At 37.1% G+C, this 18157-nt stretch overlaps 1 protein-coding gene across 13 annotated transcripts in view; it reads right to left on the reverse strand.

Annotated features, from left to right (window-relative positions):
* The window catches only part of LOC106731134 (ankyrin repeat domain-containing protein 26-like), a 54132-nt gene that overhangs the window by 26378 nt on the left and 9597 nt on the right, over nucleotides 1–18157 (reverse strand). For 8 of the 13 annotated variants that reach the window (XM_032460757.1, XM_032460755.1, XM_032460753.1 and 5 more), the window contains 12 exons: nucleotides 17604–17723; nucleotides 16943–16994; nucleotides 16504–16573; nucleotides 13755–13815; nucleotides 13481–13668; nucleotides 12083–12212; nucleotides 11616–11677; nucleotides 9032–9125; nucleotides 6654–6908; nucleotides 4979–5052; nucleotides 859–1013; nucleotides 191–358 (listed from right to left, as the gene is read on the reverse strand). In XM_032460757.1, the coding sequence (XP_032316648.1) occupies nucleotides 191–358; nucleotides 859–1013; nucleotides 4979–5052; nucleotides 6654–6908; nucleotides 9032–9125; nucleotides 11616–11677; nucleotides 12083–12212; nucleotides 13481–13668; nucleotides 13755–13815; nucleotides 16504–16573; nucleotides 16943–16994; nucleotides 17604–17723 (1429 nt within the window). Of the gene's footprint in view, nucleotides 1–190; nucleotides 359–858; nucleotides 1014–4978; nucleotides 5053–6653; nucleotides 6909–9031; nucleotides 9126–11615; nucleotides 11678–12079; nucleotides 12213–13480; nucleotides 13669–13754; nucleotides 13816–16503; nucleotides 16574–16942; nucleotides 16995–17603; nucleotides 17724–18157 lie in introns of all 13 variants that reach the window. The other 5 variants (XM_032460750.1, XM_032460761.1, XM_032460751.1 and 2 more) reach the window with 4 other exon arrangements.

Genomic DNA, 18157 nt, shown 5'->3' on the forward strand with positions numbered 1-18157 from the left:
GGACGTATTACTGAAACTACTTCCGGTCAAAGGCACTTGTCCTCATCTTAGCCTTTCGGCAGAGTTCCTCCGACACAGGTGAGAATCCTCTTGCTTTGGCCTGTGCACTATATGCTGCTGTTCTATTTCCAGAGAAGGTAATCACTGCTAATACGTCTTCAGCTAGAAATAAAGAATTTGTAGGTTTTACCTGCCACAACCTTGATCTCCTTCACTTAAACTGCTGTTGTCATTCCTGTGTAGGAGACCACCAGCCAGCGAGGCAGTCTTCGCAAATACACGTGAAGTCACAGATGCTTTTAATGTCCGTTTTCCACTTTCATTCTTTACTCCCTTCATGTGCAAGCCAGGACAGCTACTTTAAAACAATCCATAAAAAAGCCTATTTTTAAAATATAATTCTACTGATAAATTTAAAAAAAAACCAATTTTTGTAAAATTCCAACTCTTACCCATCTTCAATCATTTATTAATTCACAAAATGGTTAACAAGTGCCAACCATATGCAAGGAAACACAAATTCTTGCTTCAAAGACAGATTTACAATTATGATACAATGTGATACGCAAGAGCTGACATATGAAAGTAAAGTGAGCATGAGGAAGGCTTTACAGAAGAGGGGAAATAAACAGGAATCATGAGCAAAAGAGACAGGAGGAAATTATTCTACTTAAGAGATTAAGAGATTAGAATGTGAGCACAAAGATTAGGCACATGGCATTTAGGTGTGTCCTAGGAACCTGGAAGGAAGAGTACAAAATATATGGAAGCAAGTAGAGAGATGAGTCTGGGAAGAAATTCTGAACAACATCTAGGAAAAGAATAATTACCTACTGCTGAATACTGATATAGGCTTACCTATCAGAATCTCCTTTCTGCAGAGCAGGAAACCGCTGGTCATCAGTTTTTCCCCTCTTCCTCTGCTGAGTTAATCCTTCATGATAGCTGCCATCACATATGGTTTCTGATCCTTTCAGTTCACCACTTTTGCTCCTGTTCTCTTCTACTTCAACCTTCAGTGAAAGTTTGATACAAAGGGTAATTATTACTTTATTCATTATAAAGACTTTGTTATCATTCACTTTATCATTTGACTCAGAGTTTGCCCTGATTTCAATTGATTAAGATATTTTTGTGCTTATTTTAATTTTTATCATTTCAAGTCATTGGAATGTTTGTAAATTCTGCTTCTTTCTGTTTGAGGAAAAGAAACAGAATTTCCAAAATTTCAAAAAGGACTTTCTGAATGTTGTGCTCTTACATCCACTCTTCCCCATGTGAATGGCAGAGACAGAGAAATAGAAAGACAAAGGCATAAAATTTGTCCTCTTCTGTCTTTACCACCAAGATTTTGTATTAAACAGCCAGATTTAGAAGATGTCGAACCTTGGTGCTTCAGTAACAGAAAGGAAACATTCTTCTTTCTGTGCTAAAGCTATCCTTTCCCCACTACTTTTTATAATTCTTGTTTCATTTGGATCCTGGGGTATCAAAATGTGGTGTTTAATAAAACATATAAACCCATGTTTACCGAAAGGAGCAGAGTGAAACTGATGAATTGCCAGTTAGTGTGGAATTCTGCAGAAGGAATAATGCTTCCCAATTTCACATTCAATAACCATGGCCATTTTATAGCTAGACGGCATAGGAGTAATGAGTGATCTACCTTAGCCCCACTGTTTACTGAAAACGGGAACACAACCAAGAAAGGTTAAGTGATTTGTCCAAGTTCCCTAAAGCAGTATTCCCCAGCATTTTACGGTGTCAAAAGAGATGATACAATTCTGTAACACTGAATCTAATAAGCTACCAAATAAATTCATCAAATTGATCAGATAAGTGTGACTTCGGCAAAGTTGGGGGCAGGGCTCATCTCCTTTTTCTATTAAAGGGGAACACCTTCAGATTTCCATCTTTAACACTCTTTGCACCTCACACAAAAGAACACACACATTTTAAAAATCTATTACTAGAACTAAAAAAAATCATTCAGTGCATCTCAAAACTCAAGTTTCTCAAAACTCAAGTTTTCTCCTTTGGAGATAAATACTGAATTTTTTTTTGCTGAGGGTTCATACTACCTATATGATAGAATCATACATGTCAAAACTTCCTACATTTTATTAAATAATATAATGTAAGTGTCTGCCTCAACAGAAACACCCGGAAGTGGTGACTCAAGAGTATGTGGGAGCACATGTATTCTTAAGAATATCTCAAAGTGGCCATGATGGAATTCTAAGTGTCCAGTGATCAGTAAAACAGAGAAGCCTGCACTCACTAACGCACAACACACGGATCAGTTTAGTGAGAGCGCGTGCTTATATCCCTTCTCTCAGTCACTGCTTCCTTCCCATTCTATGGATGTGCAACTTACATTTAAGCCAATAGATTAAAACAAAAAAACAAAACCCTTGAGCTTATTATATTTCTTAAGCTATTTCACTCGCATTTATTCCGGCTCAGAAGGTCACGTGGCACACAGCTGAATTACTTTCCCACTTCATACGAAAGACTGGCACAGAGACTTAGGTTGATTAAGGAACAAAACCCAGGAAAATACTTCCCTGAGTTCCTGTTATTTAGATGGCAGAAATAGTCTGTTTCTACACGAATTACATATTTAGATGACCCCATTTTATACATAGGCTATTTTCCTAAGTGGAAAATCAGATCAAGTATGGATCAGAATGGAAGAGATTATTGATATAGAGAAAAAAAACAAGAGCAGTAGCAAAGGAACCTCTACCTCTTTTTGAAGCTGAATTTTCTTTTTCCAAAGCCAGGAATTCTACTTGTAACATGCCTACCTCATTGTTAAACCTTTCCATATCTTGGTGTAACTCTTTTAGATATACTTTGGATGTTCTGTTACCATTTGATGGAGAAGAACTCACATTTCCTAATTCAGGGTCCATGATTTTAGAATTACTAGCACCGCAGTTATCTGCAAGCAATGGCTTCTGGAGCTGGTCTTGTATTGGTTTGGTTTTCTTACAAGTATTTGAAACAGCAGACATATTGTGACTTTCTATTTGAATCATGTGTTTCATCTCACTGGAGAGGTCAAGCCACAAACCAAAAAGGCTTTTTGGGTCACTTACCTGAGGTGCACGTCCAATGTCTGATTTCCAGTGAGTATTTTGGCTCCTTTTTGGTTTTCTTTTTGTAGCAAATTCTTGGTCTTCGTTCACTGTAAATGGAACTCGGTTCCTTACTTCTCTATTATAAAAACTCTCCTCATTTTTGTTAAAAACATGTTCAGTGTCTGGCTTGTCATGTTCACCTAACTTATTTTCATTTAAATAAAGTTGTGAAGATGACTGGCAACCATACGCTGTTGACTCAGACTTGGAATAAGATGGAAAAACATTTTCAAGACTGGGCTCTTTGTGTTCAGAGAATGCCTGGGATCCTACAGAGACAGAGGCTCCAAGTGCATCTTTTTCCTCACAATCAAATATACTATCTGTCACACTGGGAGGTAGTTCCTTTGAGTCACCATGTAGTCCCGAGTTGTCATGTAGTGACTCCATCTTACGATGAAAAGTAATTTTGCATTTTTCATGGATTTTACTGATTTTCTGATTTGACTTCTTTGTGATAAATTCGGAATTATTTTTCCAGTCTAATTTGCCTTGTTTAACCCACATGTCCTCATGCTTCTCCACACAAGAATGTTTTGAAGATACAGGTACATCCTTTCTGTCATGTTCCTTATTCACTTCTGTTTCTCTAGGCGTTTTTTGCAGATGCACAAGTGAAAGATTAATCCGCTTGATTTGATCTTCAGATGTCTTTTCTTTCACAGTACATGTTCATAAAACACATGTATCCTTTCGTACTCAAGTATGGATAAAGAAAAATAAAAAACTAACTAAAATTTAACAAACTTCTTAATCTATGTTTGGCTACTCACAAACTAAGAAGTGAAACATAACTTGCCTTAGCCTTGAAATAGAAGAAAAACAGGAACTCAGAAACCTAACTTTGTCACTGTTTGTTTGAACTAAACAATTCATACATGTCAAATCTACCAAGAATTAGAGATTAGATTTTTAACATTACAAAGATTTCCTCACTAAAAAATATTTCACCTCACATACCTGAAATAGTGAGCCCCTCCAGTGCATGTAAAGATTTTTTTAAAGGACTAATAACTGGAGAATAAGCAAACTGCAAATTATTAGGTGCCAAAATCAATTAACATCAATCAGAGGAACAAATTCCTGAGTTTAAGTGCAAACGATACATAGTGATCTATCTCAATATGTATTCTCTGCATCTGAGTTACATTATACTCTAACATTCACTAGTGAGAGTGAATAAAAGAATTTTTAATAATACTTAACTAATTTCCTACCCTGAAATGAAGTAATTCAGAACGTTTTTGTTTGCTCCCTAACAGCAAAGGTCTAATCCTGGAAGGTTTGATTCTCTTACTAGGCAGTTGGGTTGACTCTATGACCCCTATTCTCTCCCTGATTGTAGATTCTGAAATCGATTACATAGAGATCACAAGACAGAAGAAATCTTTCATCTTGGCATCAATGACTTGCAATTTGAAACTGCAAATTTTGGACCACTGGGAATGACTGTTCCTTACATGAAACTAACTCGGTGGCCATCACTGCTATATTATTTACAATTTCAACTGCTTATATCACATGATTTAATATTTGATATCACCTTCTTTATCATGTGTGGAAGTTATAAAAATGGAAGAAGTAAACAATATTCAGGAAGGTTTTTTGCCTCAATTCCAAGGATAAAGTTTAACTATAAATTGCTATAGATCCTAACAATACTTTAAGTTTTGTAATTAGATAAAATGCTATTCAAAACTAAATATTAAATAATTATTTATTGACTCTAAAAGTCTAGTTTGAAAGGCAATTTCTTTTGAATTTGAATAACTGTGTTATTAAAGCACAGAAAACAATATAAACCAGAAGTTTAAATTTACATTTTCACATACCTGTGAGAGGTTATTTTCACTCCCATCAAGTCTTTCTTGCTCTTCCTCAGATGCCCTTTGTAAGTCTGGGTCTGCTGAAAAATGAATATGCTTAGTTAAACTTCACTACTTAGAACAGCTAGATAAAAGGCATCATCTTTATAAAAACATAAACATTTCATCAATTGACAGTTTAAATTAAGCTTAATCTTTAGCTGGATATTTACTTCTTTAAGAACTACTTCTAACTATCTAAAACTTCAACAAACTATTTGGGAAATACTAGATGTTACCAGATAAAGGCATACAAACATCTCAAAGTTTCACTCACAAATTGATTCACCAGACATGAACAAAACAAAGAGAAATAAAACAAAATTTAAAAATACAGTAGAAATATACAAAGTCACGATAGACTCTATTCTCTACCTCCTAACAGTACCTTTTTAACAACATACCAAGCTTCAAGAGCAATGTTATTCATGGTTTCCAAAATTACTGTTACTTTTTATGCTTTTATCTTTCCTTAACCTGAAATGTTTCCCTCTATTGTTCTGACAAGTTCCTTTTCCTCTTTGAAGACTCAGCTGCTCTGTGAAGTCCTCCTTGATTGCAGCTGTCTTTCCACAGGAGACACAGGGATCTCCTACCTTGGAGCTACCTTGGTACCTCACAGATTTTTCTAGTGTGTCTTCACCAGCTGAACTGTAAACTATTTCTTTACATGTCTGTCCTCTTTGCTCCTCTGCTGTGGAGGACAAACTGTTAAAAGTATCTTTGTATAAACAGTTTTTATTTATTAGAAAAACTTTGAGTTTAGAGCTTGTAGTCACTACTATAGGAGATAACTGAGAATCTTTTGTAAACACAACATTAATTCTGCAGGTAAGGAAAGAAAAGATAAAACAACAGGAGCATAAAAAATATTGAATGATTTATTACTACAGCTCTGATCATATCACTGATTAAGGCACTAAATTAATTGGTATATAAAGTAGAACACATATTAGATGTGGTTAATCAACAGACTAGGTATCCTAGAAGAATTAGAATTGATATTCCATATATTATTTTTAAGTGCTAAAGCACTCCTTAAAACCAATACCCTTTTCGACCTATCAGTCCATTAAAAATAATAAAACAAGCTGATATACTATGTGGACACAGTTAAGAAGGAGGTCCTGTGTAGCAAATTCCCAATGACTGCCACTACCACTGGGAAAGCCACTTCTAAAATACAGAAAGGCAGAGAATATACTAGAAATATTTTGGTATTTAGTTGCAGAGGTGCTTTTTCAGTTACACTGAATATAGCTATAACTAATCCTTATAAATTCAGAGCTAGATAAAAATAAAGCTAAGAAACCATACTTTGAGAAGGGAATCTTTGGATGTCCACCTAGGTTTCCCAACTAGTCACAAAGCTCTAGACATCATCCTCCTACCCACTCTCAGGAGTGTGCTAAATACTAGTCTGAATGAACTTACTTTCTCCTAATCCTCTTTGCTATTTAATATGCTGCTTTGGTCAGAGGATGAATCTAAATGTCGTGCTAAAAGGTCTTGTCTGGTTGCAGGTTGCATAAAAGGAGTAAACACAAAGGAGATCCTGCCACAAAGTGATTTCTGCAAAGTCAGAGTGTGGTGAAGCCACGCACAGGTGGACTATGGCTAGCTCTCTGTGCTGCTTTATTACCTTCTTTGCTGCTTCTCTTCTCCGGCAGCTGTGATTGACGCAGGCCACGGAGCGCTGCATTTTCTGACAGAAACACGGCTCCAATATTCATCTGTTTTTTAACTACTAGGGCCGTCTGCCTCAGTTCTGTGGGTGCTGACTGGTTTGTGGTCACCGATTGTGATACCAACGGACATTTGTCAACTTTCAAATGCTCAGCTCTTTGACCAGCCTTATTATTGAGGCGCAGACTAGTAGAATCCCAGTCTGAAGAACCTGAAAACAAAGCTTCCACTTATTAGAATGTGAATAACATTACAAACTTGAATAACCTGTACGGATTCTCTTCCCAGAGCAGCAGCCCCACGTCCTCCTCTCCCCACAAACACACACTGCTCCTTCCCAGCTGGTTGTACTGTACTTTACATGTCATTGCTGTTCACATAGGGAACCACTGTCTCTTTTTTCTAGTTTTAATTTTCTAGTATTACTTACTTGGATTCACTCATCACTCTCTATAAAACAGTCAATATTCCATAAGAGCTTTATGAATAATTATTATTTCTTCAACATGTGAATTTTTTCATTAACAAAATGTATGTCTAACCAGCCATTTACTGGACATTTAAATATGCATGACAGTATTGTGTCCTAGAGACATGGCTTTAAGAAAACTTTTACTGAATGGTACTACTTAAATTACAATGAGACAGTCTTTCCTCAATGTACCAATATCTTCAGAATTCTTACCTTAAGCCGTGGATAAACATCATAAATTTATATAAGGAAGGATAGCCTTGAGTGACTAATTTTTTCCATATAAAAATAGGGTAAATCTAGGTACAAACTAGGTCCAAAGAGTACAGAGTGCCACGAGACAAATATAAAACAAAAATGTTTTCCTTTTTTTAAAAAAGAATTAAGTTGTCAGCTTCAAACTTTTTAAGACAAGTTAAAGAAAAAAAGGCAGGAAATGTAGAAGTGAACTTTAAAGCCCACTTATTTCACATCCATGAACCCTGATTAAAACAGCAGTTCTCAAGTGTCACCTGAGAAGCCCTGAAGCCCTAAGTTCCCTCCATCTAGGGAGTCCAGGAGGTCAAAACTATTTTCACAATAATACTGAATGCTATTTTCATTCTCATTCTCTGTTAAGTGTGCAGTGGAGGTTTCCAGATACATGACATGTGGTAACATCACAGCTCTAATGGCAAATGAAATGTTTGTGTGTGCTTGTTTTTTAAATCTTTCAGTTTTACTTTCTAATATATTGAACATCAATAGATACAACCCACTTAAAAGTTCTTCAGAATTCTCAATTTGTAATAATATAAAAAATATCCTAAACCCCAAAACTTCTAGAATTATTGTTTTAAAAGATTATGTCTACCAAATATGAAGGTAGGACTAATTACTTCCATCATTTTTAATAATCAAAGACACCACACACACACACACACACACACACACACACACACACACACACAGCTAATCAAAACATCCAGTTGACATAAGATCTTTGGGCTAGGGAAATAGTTCACTGGGTCCCCAGGTGACTGAGTAAAATGTGAAAAACTCTGGTCTATACCGAGTCTGCTTCTGCAGCACTCGGACTTAACTGATCCTTCTGAAATCCAGCCACACGCGTCTCACTGTAACACTTCCCCAAAAGCTGCATCAGGAGTTGCAGACTTTTCAGTGGACTCTTTACCAGGCTCCAGCTCCCCTGACCTCCCCGGAAGGCACCCTGCTCTCTTCCTCTTTCCCACTCTTCTGTTGGCCTATGAGACACCATCCTATAAGGCAGCAACACGCTGCATGACACGAAGGTCCAGACATTGACAGCTGACCACACATGCCTGTGCTCACCCACGGCAGGCACACCCAGCTCTGCGTGATCAGGTACCGCCGTCCTCGCCGCCTTCCTAATGGTCGGGGAGACGAGGGAGTGAGACATCCTGCTGTGCTTCCCGGACAAGCTTTGGTGCTGGAAGCAGCTCACTTCATACCCGTCTCATTTCAAACACTCTTCTCTTCCTTCTTCTAAAGAACTATTCTACATTACCACCTCCTGCCAGGGACCCCCCCCTTTTCCTTCATTTACTCCCCTCCTCTCTACCTCCCTCATTCTTCACTCCCTCCTTCCCTCCTCCTGGTTTCCTGACTGTCCTCAGGTCACAGAGCATCTTGAAAGAAAGCTAACAACTGAGCTCCTTAAACAGCATTCTAGTTTAATCTGTTGCTGACACCTGGTAAGATATACAATTTACTTCCTTTTCTCCTCTTTTTTCTCACTATATGTTCAACAGGTGATTTTCTTTGGCTGAGAGAATAGATCCAAATCCATGTTTTAAATCAACATTCTGTAAAATGACTTTTTTATAAAATACAGTACTTACTTTCTATTTGTCCATTTAATGTATTTTTTTCTCCTAGACCTGCAGCTCCAGATAAATGATCAATACAGTTCGGTAGTTGAATCTCGGAGATACTCTGTTAAAATTAATATTAATAATGAGTTACATAAAGATTTCCTGATCCCTTTCTAAGAAAATACCTGCGTTTCCTACCTTATTATTATTTTTTTAATTTCCTACTTTAAAAGCAATTAGACTTAAAAACAAAATAAGCATATCCTGGAAACCCAAACATTTAAATAGAAAATTTCATATACACTCTTTAGATCAAGTCTATCTTTTATCTTCAGTTGGCTTTTGACTCTGTAAACTGAGCATGGAAAGCTAGAGCAAATATTTTCACAGACAAAATACTGACTTACATGCAGATTTCAACAAAGAATTAACTTCAAAACACCTAATTCCATTTTGCATTCCTCGACAAAAGAAGAGGACGTTTAAAAAATATGTATTTTTATATGTATAACTGAATTGCTTTGCAGTACACTTGAAAGCTAACATTATAAACTGACTACACTTCAATAAAAAATACAATTAAAAATATACATATTTAAATATTCTTTAATAAATGTGCTATAAATTTAAAATGTTTCTTAGTACACATATTGTGTTTAGTATTAAAATAACACACATGGCATGAAAAGAAGCCTTCGAGTCTGTCATGTTGAGTATTAACAGAACACTGTGGAAACTGCTACATTTCAGTAAACAAAGGCTTAGCAGAATCTATTATTTGATAAAACTTTTATTGATAGGGAAAATAGTTGAATAAAGTACCAAAGTAGAAAGAAAAACATTTGTTTAAATTAACAGCAGAAAAATTTTAAATGTAGCTATGCAGCTCTTCAAAAAAGTACCATAAGCTTTACTTTAACAAGGGAAGAATAAGAACACTGTTTAGCGACCACCCGCATGTGCCAGGCCCTTATGATGCACATTCTCTCTTCTCTACACACAGCAATAACAGTGATTCTAAGGACGGTTACCCACTCACTGCTTCCTGGCCACTCCAAGATGCTGGAGCACCGTGATGAGCAGACGGGACCCGCTGTTCTGTCTGGAACATCCCTCCCCTGGACCTTTGTGTGACTGGCTCCTTCCTGTCCATCATCTGGCAGCTTTGGTCACACTCAGCTCTTTTCTGACTACCTAAATTCCACCCTTACTCCACCCCCGTCCTAACTACAAACTCCCCCACTGTTGTCTAACCTAACGCTCTCCACGTTCCTTATATGAAGGACTTACTGTCCCTGATAAAGGGTTCCTGTTTACTTGTTCTTCTGTTCCTGCCACTACAGCCTAACCCCTCAACTGCTACATTCAGTGTCTAACTGCCTGGTGCATAGCTGGTGTTCAGGAACAGGAATTTATTTAAGGTCAAAACATCTAAATTCCCCAGAGGGCTTCAAGTACCAAAGCACTATATACCTATCGGAGATGTCCGATAATAGTCTACCGACACTCAACATAGCCCAAATGAGAAATCCCCGCTGCCCGCTCTAACTTTCCCATTTTATTGTCCTTCAGATTTTAAAAAAGTGTCCTCAGCATTTCACTAGGTCCCTAGTGGCCACTGTGATCATTCTGTCTTACATTTCTATAGCACCCTTTACAGTTGACAATGTGTTTTCACATTTGTTACCACGTTTTTGTTCATGACACATAACCTGAGAGGTAGGTATCAGTACCATGTTTTTGAACGAGGTCACTGACATTCAAATAAGTCAGACAAGTTTTTCCAAGATCCCACAGTGGGTCAGAACCAGGATGCTATCGTCTGCTGACTTCAAATACAGTGCTGTGCCACTAGGCAGGAGCTGCCGAGATCCAAGGGTTCAGGCTCTTCTTACCTCTTTCCATGGCTGTCACCTTGGAATAGGTCATCACTACCCTGCACTTAGCTTCCTTCAAGTCCGGTCGCCATAAGGTACTCAGTGCACGCTATTTTCCCTACCCAAAATGGGCTGTCCTCAGTAAAACATCACTAAACCAAACTGCTGGTATTTTAACCCCACATATTTATTACTATTCCCCATGCTTTTGCTTCTCCTGAAATGTTCATTGCAGATCTACTTGACAATCCAAATATAATAGTACTTTCAAGTCACAGGCACTGTCTTTTCAAGGACAAAGTGGTTAAACAAACAAACAAAAACACCGTGTTTTTTTTTTTTAGTACAACCTGTTTCTCTCTCAATCTCACTAGGAGTTTTACACATTCATTTATAACAAAGAAACAAACATCTGGTCACAGGCTGACCAAGAATTATTTTTAGTTTTTAGAAAAGGTAACTTCAGAACCCAAACCGATTCCCTGTGACTTCTAAGCCTTGGCTTTTGCACTACATACACCAGTTTCATTATGTGAGTCTGGAAAATTAACAGAAGTGCACTCTGCAGTGGTATGACATGTAGCACGGAATGACTTTACTAAGTGTGGGTTAAAATGAGGAAAAAATTTTGCTGGGAAAATGCAGAAGTGAGAAAGTGAAGTCAGAACATCCCTCCATTTATGTTTTAATATCACGCAATGCTTATATCTGAAAATAATAATAGAAGGCAGCACCTCAGAATCCAAGGGTGATTTGACATCTTCCTTTTCTTCTAATCCTAATGCTGAAGTTGCAGCCTACAAAATGCAGTCACAGAATACATTAATGAGAACACATACCACTGGGAAGTTTAAATATATATATAAGTCTATCTTGATTCATGAATATGTCAATAAATTAAAGTGGCAGAAAAGAATTTCAGAGGTTGAAGCATTTTCTGGAAGAAAACTTGGTCGTAGTTGGGATATTTATGAAAGAAGATGGCAAAAGAAAAACACTTAAGAAATGGATATCATATTTGGATCTACACACTTTAGATTTTTTACACTAGCTTTTTTTTTTTTAATGGCGGTACTGGGAATTGAACCCAGGACCTCGTGCATGCTAGGCATGCGCTCTCCCACTTGAGCTATACCCTCCCCCCTCCAACCACATTAGCTTTTAAGCAGAGAAGAAAATCCATAGATGCTCACTGACTTACCACCTCTGTCACTTTTGTGTGCTCCATCAACAGAAATCAATTTGCTATGATCTGCTTGCTCCTTTACAACACTGTTAATAGTCCGAGTGCCATTCTCTTTTCCCCCAGTTTTCGGCTTTGTTGCTTCTTCCTATAAAAACAAAACAAAATGTAACAAAAACCCAACTTCAGAAAACATCATATTCCTACACTTGGTCATTCAATCAGTCAGGAAGACAACATATATTTACTGTATCCATCAAATCATAGGCATTATCCTGGGAGAAGCTGGCAATATACATAAAAGACAGATTCTGCTCTATATTCTAGGGGAGGTAGAGACACATGAAAATGAATCAACACAGACAAGTATCATTCAACAGCTCTACACCTGCAGTGAACAGACACAGTAAGGGCACAAAGGAGAGAAGAGACTTGCTGCGTGTCAATAGCTCCGGGAACGCTGGGAAGACCAGACTGTGTCTTAAACGACAGACCCAGTGCAAAGAGCAGACGTGAAGGGGGTTCTAAAAAGGGCAGCCTGAGCCAAAGGTCGAGGTGTGAAACAGCATGAGAAGTCACATGGAAAACTAGAACTCAGTTACTGGGGACGGAATGGAGAGACAAAATTTGCTAGATTAAATATAAGACATCACTTCATCAATTTAAATGTGAGGATTTCTAAAAAAAGAAATAACTTCAAGTTAAAACTAACTTCCATTGGGAACTATATTCAATATCTCACAAACAACTACAATGGAAAAGAAAGAAAAAGAATTAGATATATACATATATATGTATAACCAAATCACTTTACTGCACACCTGTAACTCATACAATACTGTACATCAACTACATTTGAATTAAAAAACAAACTTCTATAACCAAAAAGAAAAAAGGTGAGGATCAAATTTTCTTTCTGTTGTTCATAAAATCAGCTATATGTCCTTCAGAAGAGTCTGAGCACTTTTTTCCATGAGCTGACTTTTCCTTCTCTTAATTTGAATTTGAGATGATTTCTATCATAATTTGTACTATAGAGTTCCTGCTCTCACTTAACCCCACTATTTCTGCTGTGTTTTGTATAATCATCTCTCTCATTTTGACACTCATTCATCTTGTCCTTATTAGATGAATCTTCCCCTTTGTACCCCTGCCCATCTTCATATTCATCCAGCTGTTCTTTCCAGTTGCTTTCTTATTCTTTCTTTTCTTAATGGCATATTTGAGAACTGTTTATTGCCACCAACCTTTACAAATCTCAGTCCTGCACGTGTACCTCTCTTGTTATCACACTGTTTTCTATTGTGATCTTGAGGACTTCCATTTCTGTGTAGGATCCTTTTCATCCCCATGAGAATCAGGGGGACGGTAAGTGAAAAAGCACAGGAAGGAAAAGTTAAAAACAAAACGACTTACCTCTGTAACACCAAGGACTGCTGAAGACGTGAGAGGTTCCGGTGCTGGGAAGGCAGGATGAGAAAAGCCTGAAACTTCGGTTGATGGTTGGGAAAAGGTTCTAACCGCATCTTCATTTTCATTATTAGAATTATTGTCCTCAAAGAAGGTGCTAGTTCCTGGTTTCAAAACACCATCTTTTGCCTCTGCTGTAGTGAAACAAGGTATGGTAGATGAAATTATCTATAATTTCTCATCAGTGAAAACACAAAAAGACAGTCTTCAAATAACTTACTGTTTATCATGGGTTCTTGCCAGGCCTGAACTGGCTTTGCAAATCTTGGATGCCGGACTTTCTAGAGAAGAAAATAACAGCTTTAAGAACAACAAATATGAAATTGAATAAAGTAATTACAACATTCCCCATTCCTAGATGATCTAACACAAAGAGCGCTGGCTTTGGAGTCATTCAGATATGGATTCAAGTTCTGGGTCTGTCATTTACCAACCTACATCTTCTCATGGGGTGAGGATTATGAGAGATGACCTCAGGGGTCCTAAAATGTTACTTTCTTTACCCTTCATTGATTATTATACAAACACTATGGTATCCATTAGATGACTTTCTTGACCAAAATGATCTAGAACAAAAACTTATCCCTGATAGTTTGGAGTCCTATTGTTTAGAGTCCTATTGAAAAAACTAACATTAAGAAATTTAAAGTAATTGTTATATTTTGAAATGTGCTTGCATGATTTATATATGTGTGAATTCTCTCTCATGGGGGAAATACGAGAGTTTACTTTTTAGCAGTATCTTATCTGGATGAGTTAGAACAGCAAACAGTATAAGCTACTTCTATTCCATTCGCCAAAAAGCTAAGACAAATGATTGTTCAAATTCAGCTACTTCTAAGAAAGAGGAATAAAAACAAAAGTAATTCTGAGGGGCAATGACTCATGAGTGAAAGCCACACACATAGTAAACAGAAAGCTGTCACTAAACATGTTCACAGAGGCAGAGTGAGATGGACTGAAAGAACAGACACTGAAGAAGTGTTTTCTGCAAAGAAATATTAAGGTTTGGGACAAACCATTAAAAAAAAAAGTGGGGAGGAGGAAGAAAAGAAAAAGTGAGACATGACTAGTCAAGTACAAACTTCAGGCAAGAAAAAAAGGAAAATGTAAGTATAACAAGGCATGTGGAGAAATATATATATTTCAGCATTTATATATAATAGATCAGGGATGTATCAGTATTGTTAGGGATATATATACTATGAGTGAAAGCCTCTGTTTTACCTTTTTATTATATATATAAAAATATAATTCATATATACAAGTATATATATTATTCTTCAAGTTTTATAAAAATATCAAAACACATGATATATAAAACATATATATAAAACAAAGGCCTTTGTTCATAGTATATCCCCAATAATGCTGACCTGTATTACTCTACAACTGTTTGTTTGTAAATACTACTATAAGTGAGAGTTAAATTTTGTCACTCTCAGTCACTCAATTGAACATGGTCGTCTCTCACTACCTGAACGCTGCAAATTATTACTAGAGAGAGAGAAAAATAGATTTTAGAAAGTTCCTAACATATCAATTTCCACCTAGACAAAGAACTGGTAATCAGGATTCTAAGGATAATATATAGCTTGAAAAGGTATATTTAATGGAACATGAGAGGGGGCTAAAAGAAGGTTAAAAAGTTTTCATCTCAAATTCTAAGCTCACAGTTGGTGGATACTGAAAAACAGACTGTAACCTTTTCCTACTTATCATATACTTCTTATCTACTTTCCTTGGCATTTATGACATACTTCCTCTCATAACAACTGAACTTTTACAGCCTAAATAAAGGGAATAGAAATTTAAGTCATATTTTTAGAATTTGAATAGATTTCACTATGACATAGTACGCATATTATATTACCTGTACCATCAAACAGATTTCATTATGATAGAGTGTGCATGTTATAGTACCTGCAGCATGATGCAGAATTCCATGTCTCTTCATGCATTCACATTCAAAAAATAATAAAATGCTTCTTACATTTAAGACCTTATTCTCGGTGCTCCAGGAAATGCACAATTACTGTTCCCTAATCTCTAGCGGTGTATACTGATGCAGGGGCTATAAGATGAATATGTAAATAACTATACTACAAAATGTCTGAAACTTGAAAGTTTTAGAATGGGACACGAGGACTGGACATACTTTTTAAAACTATAATACAAAGAATTCTGAAAGTAGGTTTCATCATATGGTTGTTATTAAGAGTCTACTTTTAAAGCTGGCTGGCTGGCTGTTATTTTAGGGAAAACATGTATTCTTCAATTAGATGCAGAGTTATGAATATACTCGTAATGGGATAGTTTAGAAAACACAGAGGAATCTCTTTATAATATGGATTTTGAGGAACAGAATTTTAATTTCTAAATTTCTATAATTCCAACTATTATTTTAGTCTTAATGCAGAACCAGAGATAGAAATAAAGTAAAAACAAACAAACAAACAAACAAAACACCTCTTTCCTCACAACTCTCTGATACCAAAATAAAAAGTGTCCAAGGGGAAAAAAAAAAAGATACATGCTACGTAGTTTTGGAACTGAAAGGCCCCAGGAAGAGGCCATGATTATCACAGTAAGTAGCTTTGTGCACTGAAGATGTCCCTGAGGCACGAGTATTATACAAGTGCCGTCAGTGTGGTTTTAAAAGTCAAAGAATCCTTATCCTTGGACAAGCTTCACACTTCCTCTGTTGTGGGAAACCTTTTCACAGTACAGTTTTCCCGTCACGATCTATTTTCTAGTCCATTTTGCTTCAGCCTCATCTTCAGTATTTACCAAAGTAAAAAAAGAAAAAAATTCAACCTGTCATATTTTTATAAAATGGTTTACTCTGACCAACTTTCTAATACAAACGTAAAACAACGATAGGCAGGCCACTTCTAAATTTTAAGAGTAAATATTATGTAAAACTAAATTCAGAGCAGAAAAACTAATTTCACAAGAAAACACTTTACCTTGGGAGCAAGATCTAAGTCACCATCTGATGGAGGCCTTGAATCATCAACATCATGTTTGGGTGAAATACTTTGGAGCAAAAATACAGGTCAAAAATGAGTGAGTTCATTTCTTTAAACAAACAAAAGTGACAAAAGTCTATGCTGAGGGATAAGAAAGCAGATTTGGGAGCCAGGCTGCCTGATGGTTAAGTCACAGGTCAACTACTTGTTAACCATGGAATCATGGGTCAACTAGTCACCTCCTTAAACCACAGCTGTCTAATTAACAGTAAGCTGTAACAGCACAGCTACTCTGCAAAGCTGTTGTGGTGACTGTACGAGGTAACAAATGTCAAGTACGTAACACGATGTCTAACCCAGAGTAGGACACTCAACAAGCCTTCTTTTCTCTGTGTTCCCTTAGTCAACATATTTTTAAAAATTCGTAAAATCCTACCCGATGGCAGAGATGTCTCCAAACCTCGGTGAAAACTCAACCACTAAATCCGCTATTAAAGAAAAAAGTAAAATAGATTCTATATCAGCAATAGAAAAATACAGAGTATTAAAAGTATAAGACCAATGTTTTGTTAAAAAGCATTCCTTTGGGACCACACCTGGAGATTACACACTTGAGTGAATATTGAGTATACTCCTGGTAGGTAATTAATGCATAAAAACCACTTCCCCTCCTTCATACTTATCAAAAAAAAGGGTGTTTATCCAAATTTGATATCTTAAAATGAACTGCTGTTTACAGGGACCAAAATCCCAACCAAACTTTATGAGACTCACAAAAAATGGTAATCGTTAGTAGAACCAGCATCATAAACTGACAACGTCAAGCTCACATAGCGTGGTGTTTCTGGACGACACCCACGGGACAAACCCACCCCGCCATTTGGCTTTGTCAGCCTCATGTTATCTGGGCACGGTCATCCCTATTCGCTCACATACGGTCTAGGGCTGCTTTCACACTGCAATGGCAGACATGAGTGGATGTGACAGACACCACATGGCCTAAAATATTGACTCTCTGGCCCTTTACAGAAAAAGCTTGTGCATCCCTGCTTTATGTCATAACAGGAAACCCTAAGACTCAAATTGAATCTTCTTACTCTTCTGCTCAATATTCTTCGGTGAATCCGTGCAGCTGCCATTGCTGGTTCCCAACTCAACAACCATTTCTTCTTCGTCGTCCTTGCCGGACAATTGCAACTCTCCTTGGATGTTCTCTGCTCCAGTATGAGAAGAAAGGTAAAGAGAAATGATTATTCTACAGTCATCACAGTAACTACATCTCCTTTCCCAGTGGCTGGTTTAGGAATGAGCACGTGATGTAGCCCAGCCAATAAGATGCTAGGGGAAGTCTACCGGAAGCGTCTCTGCTTTCTTCCTAATTAATAGAAAACATGCAGAGAAGCAGCCCTCCTCGCCTGCGGATACTGTCATGGGAGAATATGATGCTTGGACCTGCTGCTAATCAGCAGACCAGGAAAGGCGACATCAAACACCAGCAGCCTCACAGCTGAAGGAGGGACAGCATCTGGGATCCTGATGACATCACCGAACCTTCTAAACAATCCTGACTTTTGCTGCTGTAGCCACTGTTACTTAGGTCTCTTATTATTTGCAGCTGAAAGCATTCTGACAAATTTCCCAAGGTCTTCAG

The sequence above is a fragment of the Camelus ferus genome, chromosome 18, assembly GCF_009834535.1.
Source record: "Camelus ferus isolate YT-003-E chromosome 18, BCGSAC_Cfer_1.0, whole genome shotgun sequence".
In the NCBI taxonomy this organism is placed as follows: Eukaryota; Metazoa; Chordata; class Mammalia; order Artiodactyla; family Camelidae; genus Camelus; species Camelus ferus.